Source organism: Salvelinus sp. IW2-2015, linkage group LG7 (assembly GCF_002910315.2).
Source record: "Salvelinus sp. IW2-2015 linkage group LG7, ASM291031v2, whole genome shotgun sequence".
In the NCBI taxonomy this organism is placed as follows: Eukaryota; Metazoa; Chordata; class Actinopteri; order Salmoniformes; family Salmonidae; genus Salvelinus; species Salvelinus sp. IW2-2015.
This window is the reverse complement of record NC_036847.1, coordinates 3443038-3462177: the sequence shown is the minus strand read 5'-3', so window position 1 is coordinate 3462177 and position 19140 is coordinate 3443038. Positions and strand designations below refer to the sequence as shown.

At 46.4% G+C, this 19140-nt stretch overlaps 1 protein-coding gene across 1 annotated transcript in view; it reads right to left on the bottom strand.

Moving 5' to 3' along the window:
* Positions 1-18213, bottom strand: part of LOC111966214 (bone morphogenetic protein 7) — a 42515-nt gene extending 24302 nt beyond the window's left edge. Inside the window, exon 1 of the mRNA XM_023990679.2 lies at positions 17458-18213. Coding sequence (XP_023846447.1) covers positions 17458-17857 — 400 coding nt within the window. The 5' untranslated portion in view covers positions 17858-18213. The remainder of the gene's footprint in view (positions 1-17457) is intronic.
* Positions 18214-19140: the final 927 nt, after the last annotated feature.

The following is a 19140-nucleotide window of genomic DNA, read 5'->3' as shown; positions in this document are numbered from 1 at the left end:
ATTTTTCCAACCTCATGGTGTGGAAGTACTGTATATATAAAACACAAGAAAATCTAGTTTTTGACTGCACTGGGCCTTTAACTTGTCATGGTCTCAAATAAATGAAATACAATGTATTTGCCACATGTGCCGAATACAACAGGTGTAGACTTTACCTCGAAAAGCTTATTTACAGGGCCTTTCCCAACAATGCAGAGTTAAAAATGATCCTGATCAGGAGAGACAATAGCAGAGTTGTGTGTGTAGTGTATGTGTGTCAGTGTAGTATGTYTGAGTGTGTGGAGGGAGTCCAGTGAGTGTGCATAGAGCCWGTGCAAGACAGTCAGTACAACAACAAAAAATGGGTCAATGTAAATAGTCCGGGTAGCCATTTGATTAACTCTTCAGCAATCTAATTGCATTGGGGGAAGAAGCTGTTCAGGACCCTTTTGATCCCACACTACCCTCTGTAGTGCCTTGCAGTCAGATGCCAAGCAGTTGCTCTACCAAGTGATACAGCCAGTCAAGATGTTCTCAATGGTGCAGCTGTAGAACTTTTTGAGGATCTGAGGGCCCGTGCCAAATCTTTTCAGCCTTCTGAGGGGGCAGAGGCATTGTCTTGCCCTCTACACAACCGTGTTGGTGTGTTTGGACAATGATAGGTCCTTAGTGATGTGGACACCGAGGAACTTGAAGCTCTCAACCCACTCCCCCTACAGCCTCGTCAAATGTGAATAGGGGCGTGCTCTGCCCTCCGTTTCCTGTAGTCCACTATCAGCTCCTTCGTCTTGCTGACGTTGAGGGAGAGGTTGTTGTCCTTGCACCACACTTCCAGGTCTCTGATCTCCTCCCTCTAGGCTGTCTTATCGTCATTGGTGATCAGACATACTACCTGTGGATGTGTTGGGGTGGTATGCAAATTGGAGTGGGTCCAGAGTGTCTGGGAGCCAGGACCAGCCTTTTAAAGAATTTCATGGCTACAGATGTGAGTGCCACAAGGCGATAGTAATTTAGACAGGTTACCATGGTGTTCTTGGACACAGGGACTATGGTGGTCTGCTTGAAATATGTACGTATTACAGAGTGGGTCAGGGAGAGGTTGAAAATGTCAGTGAAGACACTTGCCAGCTGGTCAGCACATGCTCTGAGTACGCATCCTGGTTATCCATCTGGCCCTGCGGCCTTGTCAATGTTAACATGTTTAAAGGTCTTACATCGGCTACAGAGAGCGTGATCACACAGTCATCCAGAACAGCTGGTGCGCTCATGCATGCTTCAGCGTTGCTTGCCTCAAAGCGAGCATTGAAGACATTTAGCTCATCTGGTATGCTCGCGTCACTGGACAGCTCATGGCTGGGTTTCCCTTTGTATTCCATGATACCAAGCCATGCCACATCTGACGAGCATCAGAGCCGGTGTATTAGGATTCGATCTTGGTCCTGTATTGATGCTTTAACTGTTTGATGGTTCATTGGATGGCGTAGCAGTATTMTTTTTAAGCTGACGTTGCTTCCAGAGATAGTTTGGAACTCGGTATTGAGTGTTGCAACAGACGATTTTTACGAGCTACGCACTTCAGGATTCATCGGTCCCGTTCTGTGAGCTTGTGACCTACCCCTTCGGGTGAGAGGTTGTTGCTCTTAGACATTTGCACTTCACAATAAGAGCACTTACATTTGACCGGGGCAGCTCTAGCAGGGCAGAAATTTGACAAACTGACTTGTTGGAAAAGTGGCATCCTATGACAGTGCAACGTTGAGTAAGGCTATTCTACTGCCAATGTTTGTCTATGGAGATTGCATGGCTGTGTGCTCGATTTTATAAACCTGTCAGCAACGGGTATGGTTGACATAGCCAAATCCACTKATTTGAAGGGGTGTCCGCATACATTTGAACATATTGTTTGTCTACCTGACATTCTGTATGCTGGAAGATGTGTGCTGAAAGTTTTGGAAAAATAGGATACAAATCTGAATTTGTTTCCAACCCTCAATTTCACCACTGTAGAATGACCCATATTGTGTGTGTGTGTGTGTGTGTGTGTGTGTGTGTGTGTGTGTGTGTGTGTGTGTGTGTGTGTGGTGTGTGTGTTGTGTGTGTGTGGTGTGTGTGTGTGTGTGTGTGTGTGTGTGTGTGTGTGTGTGTGTGTGTGTGTGTGTGTGTGTGTGTGTGTGTGTGTGTGTGTGTGTGTGGTTGGGTTGTGTGTGTGTGTAGCCTATTTTTAGGCTTAGGGGTTTGGAGTTAGCGTTAAGGTTGGGGTTAGGGTTCAGGATTATGTTTGGGGTTAAGGGTTAGGGGAAATAGATTTGAATGGGAATAAATGGTTTGGTGCCCACGAGGATAGTGAAACATGTGGCGTCTGTACGACCTACATGGATGCACACTCAATGAGGCCACCAGAATTCCAAGCCTCCAGGGCTGACTTAGAGAGCTCAGCTGTGCTTACTCACACGCACGACTTGGTTTCCCTTCTCCTGCCAAGCAATTTTTAACTGTACATTTTAACCATAAATAAGAAGCAAAGAATATCAGAGAGCCAAAGCAGTGATGACATGGGGAAGCCCGCTAAACCCTAGTCAGTCAGCCCAGGCCCTACTCAGCTCCGGGGCTTAGTTTCTCCCCCAGGGCCTCTCTCTCCTCCCGCGGCCCGGCGCAGGTGCACTCCCTCTGGGGAGAAAGCCAGACCTGCTCCCTTGGCCTGGAGAGCAACCGCCCGCCCCTCACATGTAAAAGCCCTTTATCTATTACTTCTTAGAACAGCTGGGTGCAGCTGCATGTGAACAACTTCCACAGTAACCTTTCTTTCCCCCCCCTTTTCTCGCTTCAGATGAGTCTCTCTCTCCTTTGTTCAGTAATTCCATCTCTACTTCACCCTTTTCCTACTGTGCGGTCTTTCCTTCTTTCATTCCTTCCAGACAATGAAAACACCCCAGCATGTAGCTATGTCCTCTCTCTCTTTCTGGTCTCTATTCTCCCTTTTTCCCCTCTCTCTCTCGTTTGGTCTCTCTCATTCTCTCTCAGCCCTCCCTCTCTCCCTCTCTCTCTCTCCTTTGGTCTCTCTATTCTCTCTCAGCCTCCTCTCTCCTTTCTCCTCTCTCTCTCTCCTTTGGTCTCTCTCATTCTCTCTCAGCCCCTCCTCTTCTCCCTCTCTCTCTCTCCCTTTGGTCTCTCTCATTCTCTCTCAGCCCCTCCCTCTCTCCCTCCCTCTGTTTCTCTCTCTGGCCGGTCTCTCTCTCAGCCCCTCCCTCTGTTTCTCTCTCTGGCCGGTCTCTCTCTCGCTCTCTGTCAGCCCCTCCCTCTCTCTCCCTCTGTCTCTCTCTCTCTCTCTCTGGGGCCATTACAGTATGGCAGTCATTAGAAGCAGGGCAGAGGAACAGTTAAAGCCACGCGGGCACATTTATGACTTCCTCTGGGAGGAAGTTGACTGGTCATCGAAATGCTTGCCCCACCTGTGTTACACAAATACACACACTGTGTACGTATGTGTGTGCGTGTGTTTATCGATGTGTGCGTGTGTGCACGCGTGTGTGAGTCACTTGTCTCCTCTATGAACCCATCATGCTGAACGGTAGTGGTCCCGGGCTACCGTACTGTACTATGGAGGAACACAAATACACGTATACTACAATGCACACAAACACACAAGTACACACACACAAGCCCTTGGTACACCCCCACACAGCCCACATAGACACGCTGGATGTGTAAAACAGCTGTCATGTATATCACTGCAACAATGATTATGGGTGTCTTTGATCCATAATTGGATATACACACGTGAGCACGTGCACGCACAAACGCGCATGCACACACTAATCCACTAACACACGACACCGCACGGTAGCATGACTTTAATTTACTTTAATGGACCGTGAACACATTACCGTTTCATTCATTAGACCACTCATTCTTTTCTCTCTTTTTTTTACTGTTTTTCTCATTCGGAATGAAACAATTCTGCTATTCCCGACACAGATGTACAGTACGTCTCTCAACAAGATGATGGATGTGGTTATGATGTGGGTGTAGAGATCAAGACCTCCAGATTGAACCCACCACAACAGAGTTGCAATGATGAGGTCCCTTCGACAAACATCCAGCACTGCACGCCTGGCACACAGATGCAGGTTACCATCAATGCCTTCTCAATAAAGAGTGAACCCATTTCTGGAGTACTGCCCGAATGTGGCCGTGCACTTCAGCTTCAATGCTCTCTCGTGGACGGTGCCTAAAATAAAACGGTGTCAATCCTATATGAATGCCCGGACTCTCCCAGCTCCTCTGCCTCCTCTGTCCCCTCATACATAGAAGAGTAAAGGAGAGCCACTTCAAGCTTCTCCCTTATACTGGGAATCTCCTCTCACCCTCCCCCCTTCTCCCCCTGGGCCAGTGGACCCCAGACACTTCCCTGAAGCCTATATCTCCGGAGCAACAGGAGAAAGAACTGACGGGTCACATTAGCTCAAGTGTCTGTTCAGAACCCTCACACCCCTCAGTCCTGCACCGCTCGCTTCCGCTAGCCAACGGGGGGCAGCTCACCCCCCACCCCCATGGTTCATAAAGGGATTAAAATGTTTCGTAGGGTCAGCCCTAAGATCCTTATCACACACACTCTAACCTGGAGTTCACTGACTGGAGCACTGCAATTACCTTAGCCCCCCCCCCCCCCCCACACTCTCTTTCTCTCTGTCTCTCGTCCTCCTGCAGACGATGTTGATGGAGACACGTCAAATCGTTCTCCACCAAATGTTTTAAAACACTTGCAATAAGTGTGTCACATTTTCCATAACCTCCAGAGAGAGGTAATACACATCTAGATGTGTATAAGAGACAGCATCCTCTCTCTGTCTCTCATCCTATCTCTCTGTCTCCCATCCTCTCTCTGTCTCTCATCCTCTCTCTGTCTCTCGTCCTCCTGCAGACGATGTTGATGGAGACACGTCAAATCGTTCTCCACCAAATGTTTTAAAACACTTGCAATAAGTGTGTCACATTTTCCATAACCTCCAGAGAGAGGTAAAGGGTGAGAGAGAGACAGCGAGAGAGAGAGAGAGAGATGGGAGAGAGTGGGGAGAGATGGAGAGAGAGATAGATAGATGAGGGAGAGAGAGATATATTGGTAGAAAGAGAGAGGGAGAGAGATGGGAGAGGGAGAGAGGGAGATATATAGAGAGGGAGAGGGGGAGATCACTCAACATGTTTATCCTATAAAGAGGAGGAAAGGTTTGATCTCCCGGGTAACGGGTGACTTCCCGCAGCAGACTGATTACCGCGTTAGGAAATATCCTGCCCACTGGTGACTACTGATGGCATCATTGCTCTGTGACGTATTCATACTGCTGTAACGACTGACGGCGCTGGCTGCCTGGGGAAGAGTCAACACAGTTCCACACTAGAACCTTGCCACTCTTAAGACCCATTAACCACAGGATTTGGTCTGTGAGCGTGCGTGTTTGCACCTGTGCGTGTTTGCGCCTGTTAATGTGAGTGTGTGTGTGTGTGTGTTTGCGCCTGTGTGCAGCTTCCAGCCCTGTGAGAGCTCTGTGTCTGGTCCGTCGGTTGTGACCTCTATCTCCCTCTTATTGTAACACACAGAGAGGAGAGCTGAGGAGGAGTCACTCTTTGTCCATAAACGTGAGAGCTGGGTTTCACCTCAAGCTCCACTGCCTGTTATGAAGGTGCACTTCCCCTCTGAACCTCGGGGATTTACAGTACCACCACAGACCCACTGCGTGCACGGGGCTCCCTGGAATGCCTCTCGCTGGCCAGACACAGAGCTAACACTTCAACTACCTGTACTCAAATCTCCTAGACGAATGATTAACATCAGCAAGAGATTTCTAGCTCAATGGAGCAAGGTCTGCCGTAAGGTGACAATACATCCGAATTCCACATATTGGAGTTGTATGCCTTAACACGCTGTAATGGAAGCTGTATGTCAGTGGTGCCGGTTCTGTGGTGTCTGTCTCAACACATGTTGAGGAAGTTGGATAAAGGASTGTACAATAACCAGCTCTACTTCCCCTTGATGTCACCACTCTGAGAGACATAAAACCACAGTCATTTTAAAGTTTCCCCCTCTCTTTTCTCGTCTTTTTTACGTTCTTTAATTCAACGGCCGCAGCAACCACACCCTCTTCAACCAGCCACGCCACCTCTTATTATAAGCTTAAGGATATTCTATACACACACACGCATGCACGGATGCACACACACACACTTACATAAATGTACAAACACAGACACATATAGACACAGACACAAACACACACAGACACACACAACAATAGAATTCCCAGTGTCTGTAAATGATTTGACTAATTTACCCCAAATCCAGAGCGGCATCCTCATTACACAAGATGAGCACACTGGCACCCTCATTGAAATAACTGTTGTTTATTTAGTTTAATTATAACCATTCACTTTCCAAATAAAATAGTTGAGAAAGGGAAGTAGTCCAACTGCCTTCCCAAATAAACACAAAACTGACACATCAAATTCGCATTTCACACTAAATCGACGTGATATTTCGACACTCGCTTACAGTTGTTGCTTTTACAAGGTTCGATTTGGCTGTTTGTGCCAGTTGGAGAATCTGTTAGGCATTACAGCCTTCTGCTAACGCAATATTCCGCTAGAACAACCAACACACACACACACACACACACACACACACACTCCACTCTGCCTTTCAATCTCGTCTCCTCACCCTCAATGCTCCAGTACGGACCATAATGCAGAGTTCTGAGCCCTGTGTTTATTTGTTTTCCCAGCAGTGTGGTTGGTAACTGTGTCCCTGGCTTTGCTTTGTCCCACATCTGGCCTCTCTCTCTCTAGGGGTAAACGCTGCTCCATGCTGCCCTCCGTGGAAGACAAGGGCACTGCGCTCATTCTGACTTCCATTCACTAAAACCTCAAGCTGCTCGCCTGCTGTGGAGGTATGAGAGACAGATCATGTGATGCAGCCACCGCAAGGCACAGTTACCAAGATACAAGAGTAGCTGATGTAAAGGTTGTATGCATGCCTATCATCACTATCCTACAATTTCCTCCAAGTCTGTCTCCAATTCAGAGATCACTCTACTTGCCCCCCCCCCCCCCCCCCCCCAACCCCTCTCTCTACCTCTCGAACCTCATTCTGCTGTGTTTATGAGCAACCTCAGGGGTAAATTATGTCAGCAGCATACTCCTACACTGAAAATGGCCCATGTTCAGTCTCAGAGAGAGGGAGAGAGAAAGAGGGAGACATGATTTAGAAAGCCGCGTGTCGTTGGCCGCAACATTCCTGGCCTCGGATGTGCGCCGTTCGTCATTTCAGCCAAGCAAGAACACCCGCTGCTCCGTACATCTGGGTCTTTTTGACAACTCGCCACGTTGTCGAGTCCCACCCGCAGACTGTTTCATCACCACTCACAGCAAGTGTCTGGGACGGTCCAAGAGCCCGCGCGGATGACGTGCACGTCCAGATGTCAGTCTGTTTGGAGATCTACAGACGAACGTAGAATTCTAGGACTCTAGAATAGAAAGGGCATGGACCTTGATAAATAGTCCATGTGCTGTGTGGTAGCCTCGCGGTAACTGCGAGGACYCCTTTTTTTTGCTTCCCTGTGGTATGCTGGGTGCTTTAACTCGGCATGAAGCATTGAAACAGATGGGTGGAAAAGAGGACAGCAGCGACGGTATGAGTGTAATCACCTGAAGGCAACAGTAGCTACCTGAACCAACTATTATTTTTTTTCACTCTCAGTTCATTATTTCCTGTCCGCAGAGGACCTCAAATATGCACTCGGACACAAGTGCGTGCGCGTGTGCCTGTGCTTATGTACGTGCGTGCATGTGAGAAAGTGAGGAAGTGTTGATATGTTCTGTCTGGCGGTTGGGAAGGGTTGAACCCCTACAGTAAGGGGGCAGAGTTGGGGGTTGAAGACAGAACAGTAGAGAACACTGTTGGGAGTGAGCTACGACTGAAGCTTGGACGAGGTCAGTGTATTCTGGTAGGTTTGAAGTTTCACGTTTTTTTATGCCACAAGTAGAGTGAAATGCCTTTCTTGCAAGCTCTGAACCCAACAATGCAGTAACGAATAACAATGTAATACTACAAGTAGCATGCGGTAGAACAAAAACACACAAGAAATAGAAATCAGGAGAAGACAACCGTAAGTAAGCATACTACAGTGTATTCAGACCCTTTGACTTTTCCCACATCTTGTTACTTTACAGCCTTATCAATCTACACACAATACCCCATAATGACAAAGCAAAACAGGTTTTTATAAATTTTTGCAAAATTATAAATAAAAAATGTCTGAAATATCACATTTACATAAGTATTCAGACCCTTTACTCAGTACTTTGTTGAAGCACCTTTGGCAGCGATTAGAGCCTTGAGTCTTTTTGGGTATGACGCTACAAGCTTGGCACACCTGTATTTGGTGAGTTTCTCCCACTGTTCTCTGCAGATCCTCTCAAGCACTGTCAGGTTGGATGGGGAGTGTCACTGCACAGCTATTTTCATGTCTCTCTAGAGATGTTCGATCGGGTTCAAGTCCAGGCTCTGGCTGGGCCACTCAAGGACATTCAGAGACTTGTCCCAAAGCCACTCCTGCTTTGTCTTGGCTGTGTGCTTAGGGTCGTAAACCAGTTGCGAAGGTGAACCTTCGCCCCAGTCCGAGGTCCTGAGCACTCCGAAATTGATTTTTATCAAGGATCTCTCTGTACTTTGCTCTATTCATCTTTCCCTCGATCCTGACTAGTCTCCCAGTTCCTGCCGCTGAAAAACACCCCCACAGCATGGTACTGCCACCACCATGCTTCACCGTAGGGATGGTGCAAGGTTTCCTCCAGATGTGACACTTCGCATTCGGGCCAAAGAGTTCAATCTTGGTTTCATCAGACCAGAGAATCACCATTTAAGAATGATGGAGGCCACTGTGTTCTTCGGGACCTTCAATGCTGCAGAAATGTTTTGGTACCCTTCGCTAGATCTGTGCCTCAACACAATCCTGTCTCGGAGCACTACGGACAATTCCTTCGACCTCATGGCTAGGTTTTTGAGCTGACATGCACCGTCAACTGTGGGACCTCATATGCAAATCATGTCCAATCAATTGAATTTACCAGAGGTGGAGTCCAATCAAGTTGTAGAAACATCTCAAGGATGATAAATAGAAACAGGATGCACCTGAGCACAATTTCGAGTCTCATAGCAAACGGTCTGAATACTTAAGGTATTTCTGTTTTATATTTTGAATACATTTGCAAAAATGTCTAAAAACCTGTTTTTGCTTTGTCATTATGAGGTATTGTATTGATTGATGAGGAAAACATTTAATTTGATCCATTTTAGAATAAGGCTGTAATGTAACAAAATGTGAAAAAGTCAAGGGGTCTGAATACTTTCCGGAAGCACTGTATAAAGGGTCAGTCAGTTCCAGTACCATATTTACAATGTGCAAGGATAATGAAGTGATATAGGTAGATATGTATAGGGGTAAGGTGACTAGGCGTCAGGGTATATGATAAACAGAGTAACAGAAGCAGAGAACATTCTATGGCTTGGGTGGCTGGCGTCGTTAATGATTTTCCGGGTCTTCCTTTCACAACGCCTGATATAGAGGTCTTGGAGGCAGGGGGKTCGGCCCCACTGATGTACTGGGCTTTCCGCATCACCCTTTATAGTGCCATGCCGATCGAGGATGGTGCTATTTCCATACTTCTGGTTTGAGTGTGTGCGTACGTTTGCATGCATGTGTGTGTTTTGGTATACGGTGGTGCAAGCAGCGGTGGAAAAGTACCTAGTTATCATACTTGAGTAAAAGTAAAGATACCTCCATAGAAAATGACTCAAGTAAAAGTGAAAGTCACCCAGTAAAATACTACTTGAGTAAAAGTATTGGGTTTAAAATATACCTATATAAGTATCAAAAGTAAAAGTATAATTCATTTCAAATTCCTTATATTAAGCAAACCAGGCGGCACCATATTCTTGTTTTTTTWAATTTACGGATAACCTGGGGCACACTCCAACAGTTAAACATAATTTACAAATGAAGCATTTGTGTTTAGTGATTCTGCTAGATCAGAGGCAGTAGGGATGACCAGGGATGTTTGCTTTATACGTGTGTGAATTGGGCCCTTGTCAATTCACACACTTTGGGCCCTAAGCATTCAAAAAGTAAGGAGTACTTTTGAGTGTCACGGAAAATGTATGAAGTAAAAAGTACATTATTTTCTTTAGGAATGTAGTGAAGTAAAAGTACAAGTTGTCAAATATAAATAGTAAAGTACAGATACCAAAAAAAACGACTTAAGTATTACTTTAAAGTATTTTTACTTAATTAATTTACACCACTGGGTGCATGGGGTTGATGTGAGAGCGACAGAGCTGGGGGGGAATAGAGGGGTGTAGGGACGGGGTCTGTTGGACTTTGAGGAGATAGAGTTTCTYTGCACAGCTGCTTTGGCCTGTAGATGGAGAGAAACATCTGTATTAATCTCAGTCCCAAGGGCAGCCCACTGAGCGCAGGAATGAGAGAAGGAGCGGGGGCTGGGTGAGAGCGTGTGTGTGCCTGCGTGCCATTTCAATCCTATTCCACATCCATCCTATTCCAACATTATCACTTCAGAACCCTGTAATTGACCAACGCTCCCACCCATGTACCCCAAATCTGTATTTCTCTTCTTCTTTTTTAAAAATGTTGTTACTTGAGAAAAGTGATTTCCACCCACCTACCACCTGCTGTCTCTCCTGCCACATTCACCGACCATATTCACACACAACGTTCCATATTCCTTAAAGCACGATGTAACGTACATCAACGCCAGCGATGTGATGCTGAGATATAAAATACATCAGAATCCCATGACTCCAACATGACTGTGGCGTGACAGCGAACGTTTCCCAGCATGCATTTGTGTGTTTGTGTACGTGTATGTGTACAGCAGTGGGGTGACACAATGCTATCTCAATGCCAAATCCCTCTACTAAATCAAAACAAATTGGCCAATTAGAGGCTGTTTTTATTCTCCGGGCCCACCTATTACCTAGTCTCACAAAGCCGCCGGATCTCGCGAGCTTCTATATACGGAAGCTTTTGAGAACAGGCCGCTTCGCGAGGCTACTAACTACCTGACACACCATAAAACCTAGACAACGGGCTGCCAACTCTGTGCCACCACCCAGGGGGTTGTGTGGGGGTGAGGGGAGGATGGCAGGGGGCAGGTGGTGCCCTGTGGTGTCACTATGGTAACGGATTGGATAACTATTGTTTGCTCTCGTCAAGTCTCACACCCACACACAGGTCTAATATGAATCTAATCAACAAACAAGTTGTTTTATCTCATTAATATGTGTTCTACGCTTGTAGCCCTGGGGTTTTATTCCGAAGAACTTCAGAATTGTATCTAAATGTTTCAAAATGCTTTAGATTTCATATGTTATTACGGGGTTAAGAAAGGATGTAATTCAAATGCATCTACAGTAGAAACACTATTCAAATGTATACTTATACTGCAAGTAAAAGTTGAATGCTTTGTGTACATATTGGCAGCAGGTCTATTGTTCCCTGGCTGACGTTAGAGCCAGCGGAGAGCAAGGAAACCAGAGGACTCAAATGATTGTTGTTGCTTTTTGTTTCGACTCCATTTAGTGATGTGTTTCACACATCTGGTGCGGATTAACAGCAACAGAACATTTGGACAATTTAAACAGTACAGCGGTACACCTTTTTTTTTAAATAAGCTGGCATATTCTCACATATATGTGTGTTCACGTTGGAGCCAAACTCAACACTTTATTTTATTTTACAACAGCCCTGCAGAGCAGCTGACTTCCAGCAGGACTATGAGACACCCAGGGACCAATCAGTATGGCTCGAGTTACTGAAATGATATAAAGCCAAGCACTGTTTCATTTGTCTTCATCCACACATTGATACACTAACAAACACACATGCATCCACACTCGACGCAGGAAGGCAGCACGCACGCACGCACACACACACACACACACACACACACACACACACACACACACACACACACACACACACACAAACACACACACCACACACACACACACACACACACACACACACACACACACACACACACACACACACACACACACCTCCTCACCGCCTCAGGCTTAGGTAATCCATGCAGGATTGCATGACAACGGGCAGAGCAGGAAGCCATGGACTAACACACCTGATAACACATTACTGTAAGACAATAAAACACAGTTGTGGAAAACAGGCCATGCAGGTGATGGCACTGTTTAATGATGTGAGAGATGCACATGGTAGACATGCAAGTCATCCTGCTGCCCTGTGGTGCGTGAGACGAGCGGGTTATCCGTGTGTGTGTGTGTGTGTGTGTTGTGTGTGTGTGTGTGTGTGTGTGTGTGTGTGTGTGTGTGTGTGTGTGTGTGTGTGTGTAAGTGTTTGACTTCGCCAGGCCAACTCAGCCTAGCCAATCCGCCAAGAGCTTGGATGGTTTGTTTAAGGGGAAATGCCTTAATTCACTGTGGATGAGGGCTAATGCACTGGGGACCGCCGGGATCATATCAAATATATTACCCAAATGGGAAGTGTATGTGGTTATGTATGTGCATGCGTGTGAGAAAGTGAGAAAGTGTTGACATGAGTCAGTGTGGAGTGGTAAGGAAGGGTGGGCAAGACACAAATCCCTCCAGCTAAAAGGACTACACATTGGGCGAGAGAGAAAGAGAGAGAAAGAAAGACAGAAACTTGCCCATGTTAATTGTTTCATACGCCAAGCTCACGCGACAGAAAAACGCCATCCAATTTCACACAGAAGTGTGTCAGCGTGTTAGCGTGTCAGCGAGCGTTGCATGTTCAGCAGCAACACACCCTGGGCTAGGGCGACCCATGTTGCGTGTAGCTGTGTACATTCTGCATGTATGCCGTAAGCCATTTACACAGCTGGCCTTTTAACTGAAGTGACTCAGACAGAGGAGAGGACGTCCCTGGCCCTGGGGTCTGTCCCAAAGCAACACACCCACCAGCCGCAGAGCAGTTCAGATACACACCGACAACAGATCCACTTTAAGCAAGACTGAGAACAGCTTAACTATACAGTATACTGACACGATCAGCTATCAACTGACCCCAGAGCAGCTCGGATATACACTGACAGCACATCAGATATCAACTGGCCTCAGAATAGCTCAGATACACACTGAATATCACCATACCATATCATATAATGTATTTTATAGCCGTTCAATAACTCTGAACACAAATGAGCTGCCCTGTGCACAACTCAAGCACTCAGCAGCACTTATCAATGATACAACATCAGTTACATTCCATGACCACTTGATTTGAATGGCATATGCTCAAACAATCAGATTGTGCCAGTTCCAACTCTTTTTTTCCCCCAGGCGACAACTAGAACTGAAGGAGAGCTCTCTGTGGCAATGCATTTAAGCGGGGCAAAGTCACGAGTCTACACCTCGTACTATTCCCATCCTCTATGCTCACTTGCGGACTCTCCTTACGGGGCGTCTGTCAAGAATCAGGGTCATGCGGAACCACCAAACCTCTTCAGTGCCTCCCCCCGTTTTCACTCTTTCCTTTTGCTCTCATTCTCTCTCCCTCGCTGGCACTTTGATGGGACTATCAGTGAAATCAGACACAATCCTGTTGTCATAATATTTAAAAGCTAAAAATGCCACCCAGCGTACTTATAAAAAAGCTTCCCAAGGCCACTTCCAAGGCAGTTGGAAGTCAATCTAACAGAGGCGTCTCCGGCATGATGCCATTTATGGGACCTGACTTGTGAGGGGTTAAAATGGAAAACCCCACAATGAATGAATGAAATAAAAAGCCATCAGTGTCTATGATTATAACTCTCTCTGTTCTCTTGTATTCTCTCTCTCTCTCATATAAAGGCGTATTAATCAGCATTAGGATCTGGTGGCTTGGATCAAGCCTGGCTCAGGAAGAAGAGCCCTGACAAAGAAGCCCATTCACGAACAGGACCAACAGTGACATCATATCCAAATGATACAGTATACTTTGCAAAAGGTTATCACAGATCATTTGAATTTTGGTAAGAGGAACCCAACTTGGCATGAGGGGAACCTAACCTGCCCTGTGGGGCAGAGAAACGGCCACTGTGCTGCTCAGTAACCATATCACCAGGCCTCAACCCCTCATAGTCACTGGGAGCTGAGTGGAAATGACTGGACAAGACGGCAAACATTACTTTTATTGGGGCTTCATTCACAAGCCACAAGTCAGAGAACAAGCATAGAAACCTATAGCGAGAAAGGGTCTTGATTACGTAAGACGGGTTCAGTTATGAAATGATTCATTCATTCGCCGCAAATCGTTTCGCTCCTTCGCTGATGTGAAACACCTTGATTTTGATTTAATGTCAGCCTTATGGATGACAGACTGAGAAAGAATCAAAGGCCCATACAGTACATATCAGAGTCCTCTCTGCCTCTCACAGGCTCTCTCCTTGCCCTGCTGAAGTCTTAGGTTGCCTGAAATGGCACCCTATTCCCTTCGTAGTGCACTACATTTGGCCAGGGTCCTAGAGCCCTATTCAGGACCTGGTTAAAAGTAATGCACTATATAGGGATTGGGAACATGGTGCCTTTTCAGACATGTCAGGAAAAGAAAGAGGCCCTTGACTTTGCAAGGCTTTGCGGTCCCATCCAGCTGTGTCACAGCCTGTCCAAAATAGCGTCAATACAGCAGCTCCCTCTGTAATGGCATAGTGCGGCAGAGGAAACACTGTCACCTCCCTCTCCGTTGCCAAAACACTCCAACAATCATCCCTCCATCCCTCCAGGATTCTTCACAAACCCCAGCTCCCTCGGGCCGGGAAACCTCTTCTTGTTACCTTTGTTGACGTTTGCCTCTGAGCTTCGAGACTTCTAGAACTGCCGAAGTCGTACACCGTATAAGTTCTCTGGCCAGATCCCCTGCCGCAGTGTCCTGTTCTTCTTCAAATGAATCGCCAATACTCGTCTTGGCCCTTGGTCATTCATGTGGTTGCTGTGATTGCGTCATTCGCTGGCCAAATTGAGTTATGGTGGTGTGTTGATCTTTCCATAAATCCCCTGGCGTTGCCTGCTAACGTTGCGCCGATGGGCAGGCAGTAAAAACTTCGCTGGCCGTTGCTGCTGACAGCAATGGTAATCAGAAGACCGAGCAGCATCTCAGGGGGATTTCGCTAAGACTCACTGATTAGATAAGGAACGCGGTTATGAAACCTGGACGCGCTAAATCCACAGCCAACAGCTGGGAAGAAAACATTTTAGCAAATGCTTAGAGGGGAAAGTACACGGGCTATCAGACACATTGTCTGTAAGGTCTTTCATTCACAGCATGGGTCAGAAAAACAACTGTGCTTGCCCAACTCTGATGTTAGCATCCAGACTGCAGTATATGGATCCCTTGTGAATGTTGTTTTGATGTTATTTGGTTGGAAATGTAACAACAACAAAAAAACGAGGAGAACGAGATTCACTTTGAACCTATCCTGCTGTTGACACTTGCTCATGCTCAAGATAACAACGGTGGACGACGTGTCTGCAGGTTACAGCATCTGCAGGGTTTAGCACCTGAACGTTAACACAGTGGACAGCTGTTTGACTGAGACAGATGGAGACTAGACACTGGAATGTGATGCGCGTGGATTCCTAGACTGGATCATTATCTCAATTGCAACACACTGTAAAAGATGGACTACCTATTCCACAACTTGTATCTACATTTGATGGCTTTTCTCCCGCAGTGTATGCTATAGCCCTATAAAGTGTTTCTGCAGGACAAAGACCCGTGAAGTCCAATGTGCTAGCGAAACAGAATGGTTGGTTCAGTAAAAATAGAAAATGCATTACATTTTTTACTCCAGAGATTTGAGAAATCCCCAGTTGTCTTTTTAGACCAAGAATCTGTAGGGTAATACGTCTTAAGACCCAGTGTTAAGTAATTAGATATAACCTAAACATGGACCTGGGAACATAAACAATGTCACTTGGTCTGTAAATCAATACTATCAACAGTTGAATGATTTGCACATACACTATATATACAAAAGTATGTGGACACCCCTTCAAATGAGTGGATTTGACTATTTCAGCAACACCCGTTGCTGACAGGTGTATAAAATTGAGCACACAGCCATGCAATCTCTATAGACAAACATTGGCAGTAGAATGGCCTTACTGAAGAGCTCAGTGACATTCAACGTGGCACCGTCATAGGATGCCACCTTTCCAACAAGTCAGTTCGTCAAATTTCTGCCCTGTTACAGCTGCCCCGGTCAACTGTAAGTGCTGTTATTGTGAAGTGGAAACGTCTAGGAGCAACAATGGCTCAGCCGCAAATTGGTAGGGCAAACAAGCTCACAGAGTGCTGAAGCGCGTAATTTGTAAAAATTGTCCGTCCTCGGTATCACCACTCACTACCAAGTTCCAAACTGCCTCTGGAAGCAACTTCAGCACAATAACTGATTGTCGGGAGCTTCGTGAAATGGGTTTCCATTGCCAAGCAGCCGCACACAATCCTAAGATAATCATGCGCAATGCCAAGCGTCGGCTGGAGTGGTGTAAAGCTCAACGCCATTCAACTCTGGAGCAGTGGAAATGCGTTCTCTGGAGTAATGAATCACGCCTCACTATCTGGCAGTCCGAAGGACGAATATGGGTTTGGCGGGTGTCAGAAGAACACTACATGCCCCAATGCATAGTGCCAACTGTAAAGTTTGGTGGAGGAGYAATAATGTTCTGGGTCTGTTTTCATGGTTCAGGCTAGGCCCCTTAATTCTAGTGAAGGGAAATCTTAACGCTATAGCATATAATGACATTCTAGATGATTCTGTGCTTCCAAATTTGTGGCAACAGTTTGGGGAAGGCCCTTTCCTGTTTCAGCATGACAATGCCCCCATGCACAAAGTGAGGTCCATACAGAAATGGTTTGTTGAGACTGGTGTGGAAGAACTTGACTGGTCTGCACAGAGCCCTGATCTCAACCCCATCGAACACATTTTGGGATGAATTGGAGCGCCGACTGTGAGCCAGGACAAATTGCCCAACATCAGTGCCCGACCTCACGAATGCTCTTGTGGCTGAAAGGAAGTAAGTCCCCACAGCAATGTTCCAACATCTAGACGAAAGCCGTCCTGTTATAGCAGCAACGGGGACCAACTCCATATTAATGCCCATGATTTTGGAATGAGATCTTCCACGAGATCTACTTCTGATCATGTAGTGTATCTCAYGTTTCACTCATGTTATTACATATTGTTGAATGTTTAATAAGATATAAGCAACTTGTTACTTATAATTTTCAAGGCATGCGCTTATCTGTTTTCAAGATATCTTGAAATGAGATATCCACCAATAAGTGCAAAACTGCAGATGGTTAAGATTACGACTGAAAATCTGATACTGCAGGGGAACAACATAATAAGCACAGATGGCAAGGGGTGACATACCTAAATTGACAAAGCTCATAACCATGTCTGCGTCGTTTAGGAAGTTGTTGTCCTGAAGAGTGGCTATCGGCGGCCCCTGGGTGGTGAAGATGGGTTTGTATGGGTAGGAGTACCCATCCTCTTTCCCCTCCGTGGACATGGCATTGTACAGGTCCAGCATGAACATCGGTGCCGCATTGTGCTTCCCGTGGAGATGCGGCCGTGGCCGGTGCGGCAGCCCGAGGATCGAGAGGATTTCCCGCTGCATCTCCCGGCGCTCCTGGCTCTTCAGCCGCCGGTGGATGAAACTGGAGTGGACCTCGTTGTCCAGGGTAAAGTTCGAAAAGACCGTGTCCGCAAAAACGCAGTAGCCCCAYAGTAGGAACAAAGCAGGGACACGTCTATCCAAAAACAAAACCATAATGATGCCGTGCGTAATTGCGCTGAGTGCTCTCACCCAAGACTTAGAACAAGGACATTGAACGTCGCAACAGGTTTGTTCAATACCCGTATCATTGACGGCCCCTCATGTTGAGGGAAGAGTTCCCGATTGCAACATCAATTTCACTTCAACGTCCACTTTTATTGGCTTGCCTTTAAATCCACGGATCTGCACAATTTTAAATMTCGATCCTGTACCCTTTACATCCAGCTACTCCGACCCCTTTCACTATCACTGTCTCCCTGGTTCACGCGTTAAGTGCGAGGTTGACAAGACGTGTTGCAGCAAGTGCGATGAGCCGAGCTCAGCGAGCAAACTTTGAGGAGGTGGTTTATGCGCTGGGAGGAGCAGAGAGAGGGAGCGCTTTAATTGCTTTAGCCCAGACAATGTTCCTTCTTTCTCTCTCCATCTCCCTCTCTCTCTCTCTCTGTGTGTGTGTGTGTGTGTGCGTGCGTGCGTGCGTGCGTGCGTGCATGCGAGCGAGCGAGCGAGAGGGGCTCATTGGCTTGCAACAGGGGTGGGTGAAGGTACAAGGTGTTTGTATTTTGTTAAATAATTGGATGGGGACATACTTACCCTCACAACAAAAGCACAGTGTGACAAAATACCTTGATGGCTTTGAAAAAGACCCTCCATCAGTGTCATGCTCTCTTTCTTTTGTTCCCTGGAAACGGTTTAAAGGATATTTCAGGATGTTGACAATGAAGCCCTTTATCTACTTCCCCAGAGTCAGACGAAGTAGTACTAGTCGATACCATTGTTATGTTTCTGCGTGCAGTTTGAAGGCAGTTGACTAGCGTTYGCGCATTTGCTAACTAGCGTTAGCGCAATGACTGGAAYTCTTTGGTAACTGCTAGCATGTTAGAATGGTAACTAGTTTGCGTCGGCTCGCGAAACTACCTCTATCTTCCTCCATACTGGATGCAGAGACATGCAAATGTCATCCACGAGTTCATCTGACTCTGGAGAAATAGATGAATGTTTTCATTGCCAAAAATCCTGAGGTATCCCATAAATACCACCAATTACCTATGACAAGCACCTGATACTATTGTCTCTGTTTTATGGAGGGGTAATTATTTGCTCCTAGGGAAACTGCGTGGGCGATGTTGGCAAAGGTGTCCTGTGTTGCCTGATTCTGTGAGAGAGATCATAACATGCATTACAATGTGCTCATACTGTAGGTGCACTCTACCAGGACCAGAACACAAATGACTGGATTATTACAGCTTTACTATCAAAACATTCAGTCAGACAACCTC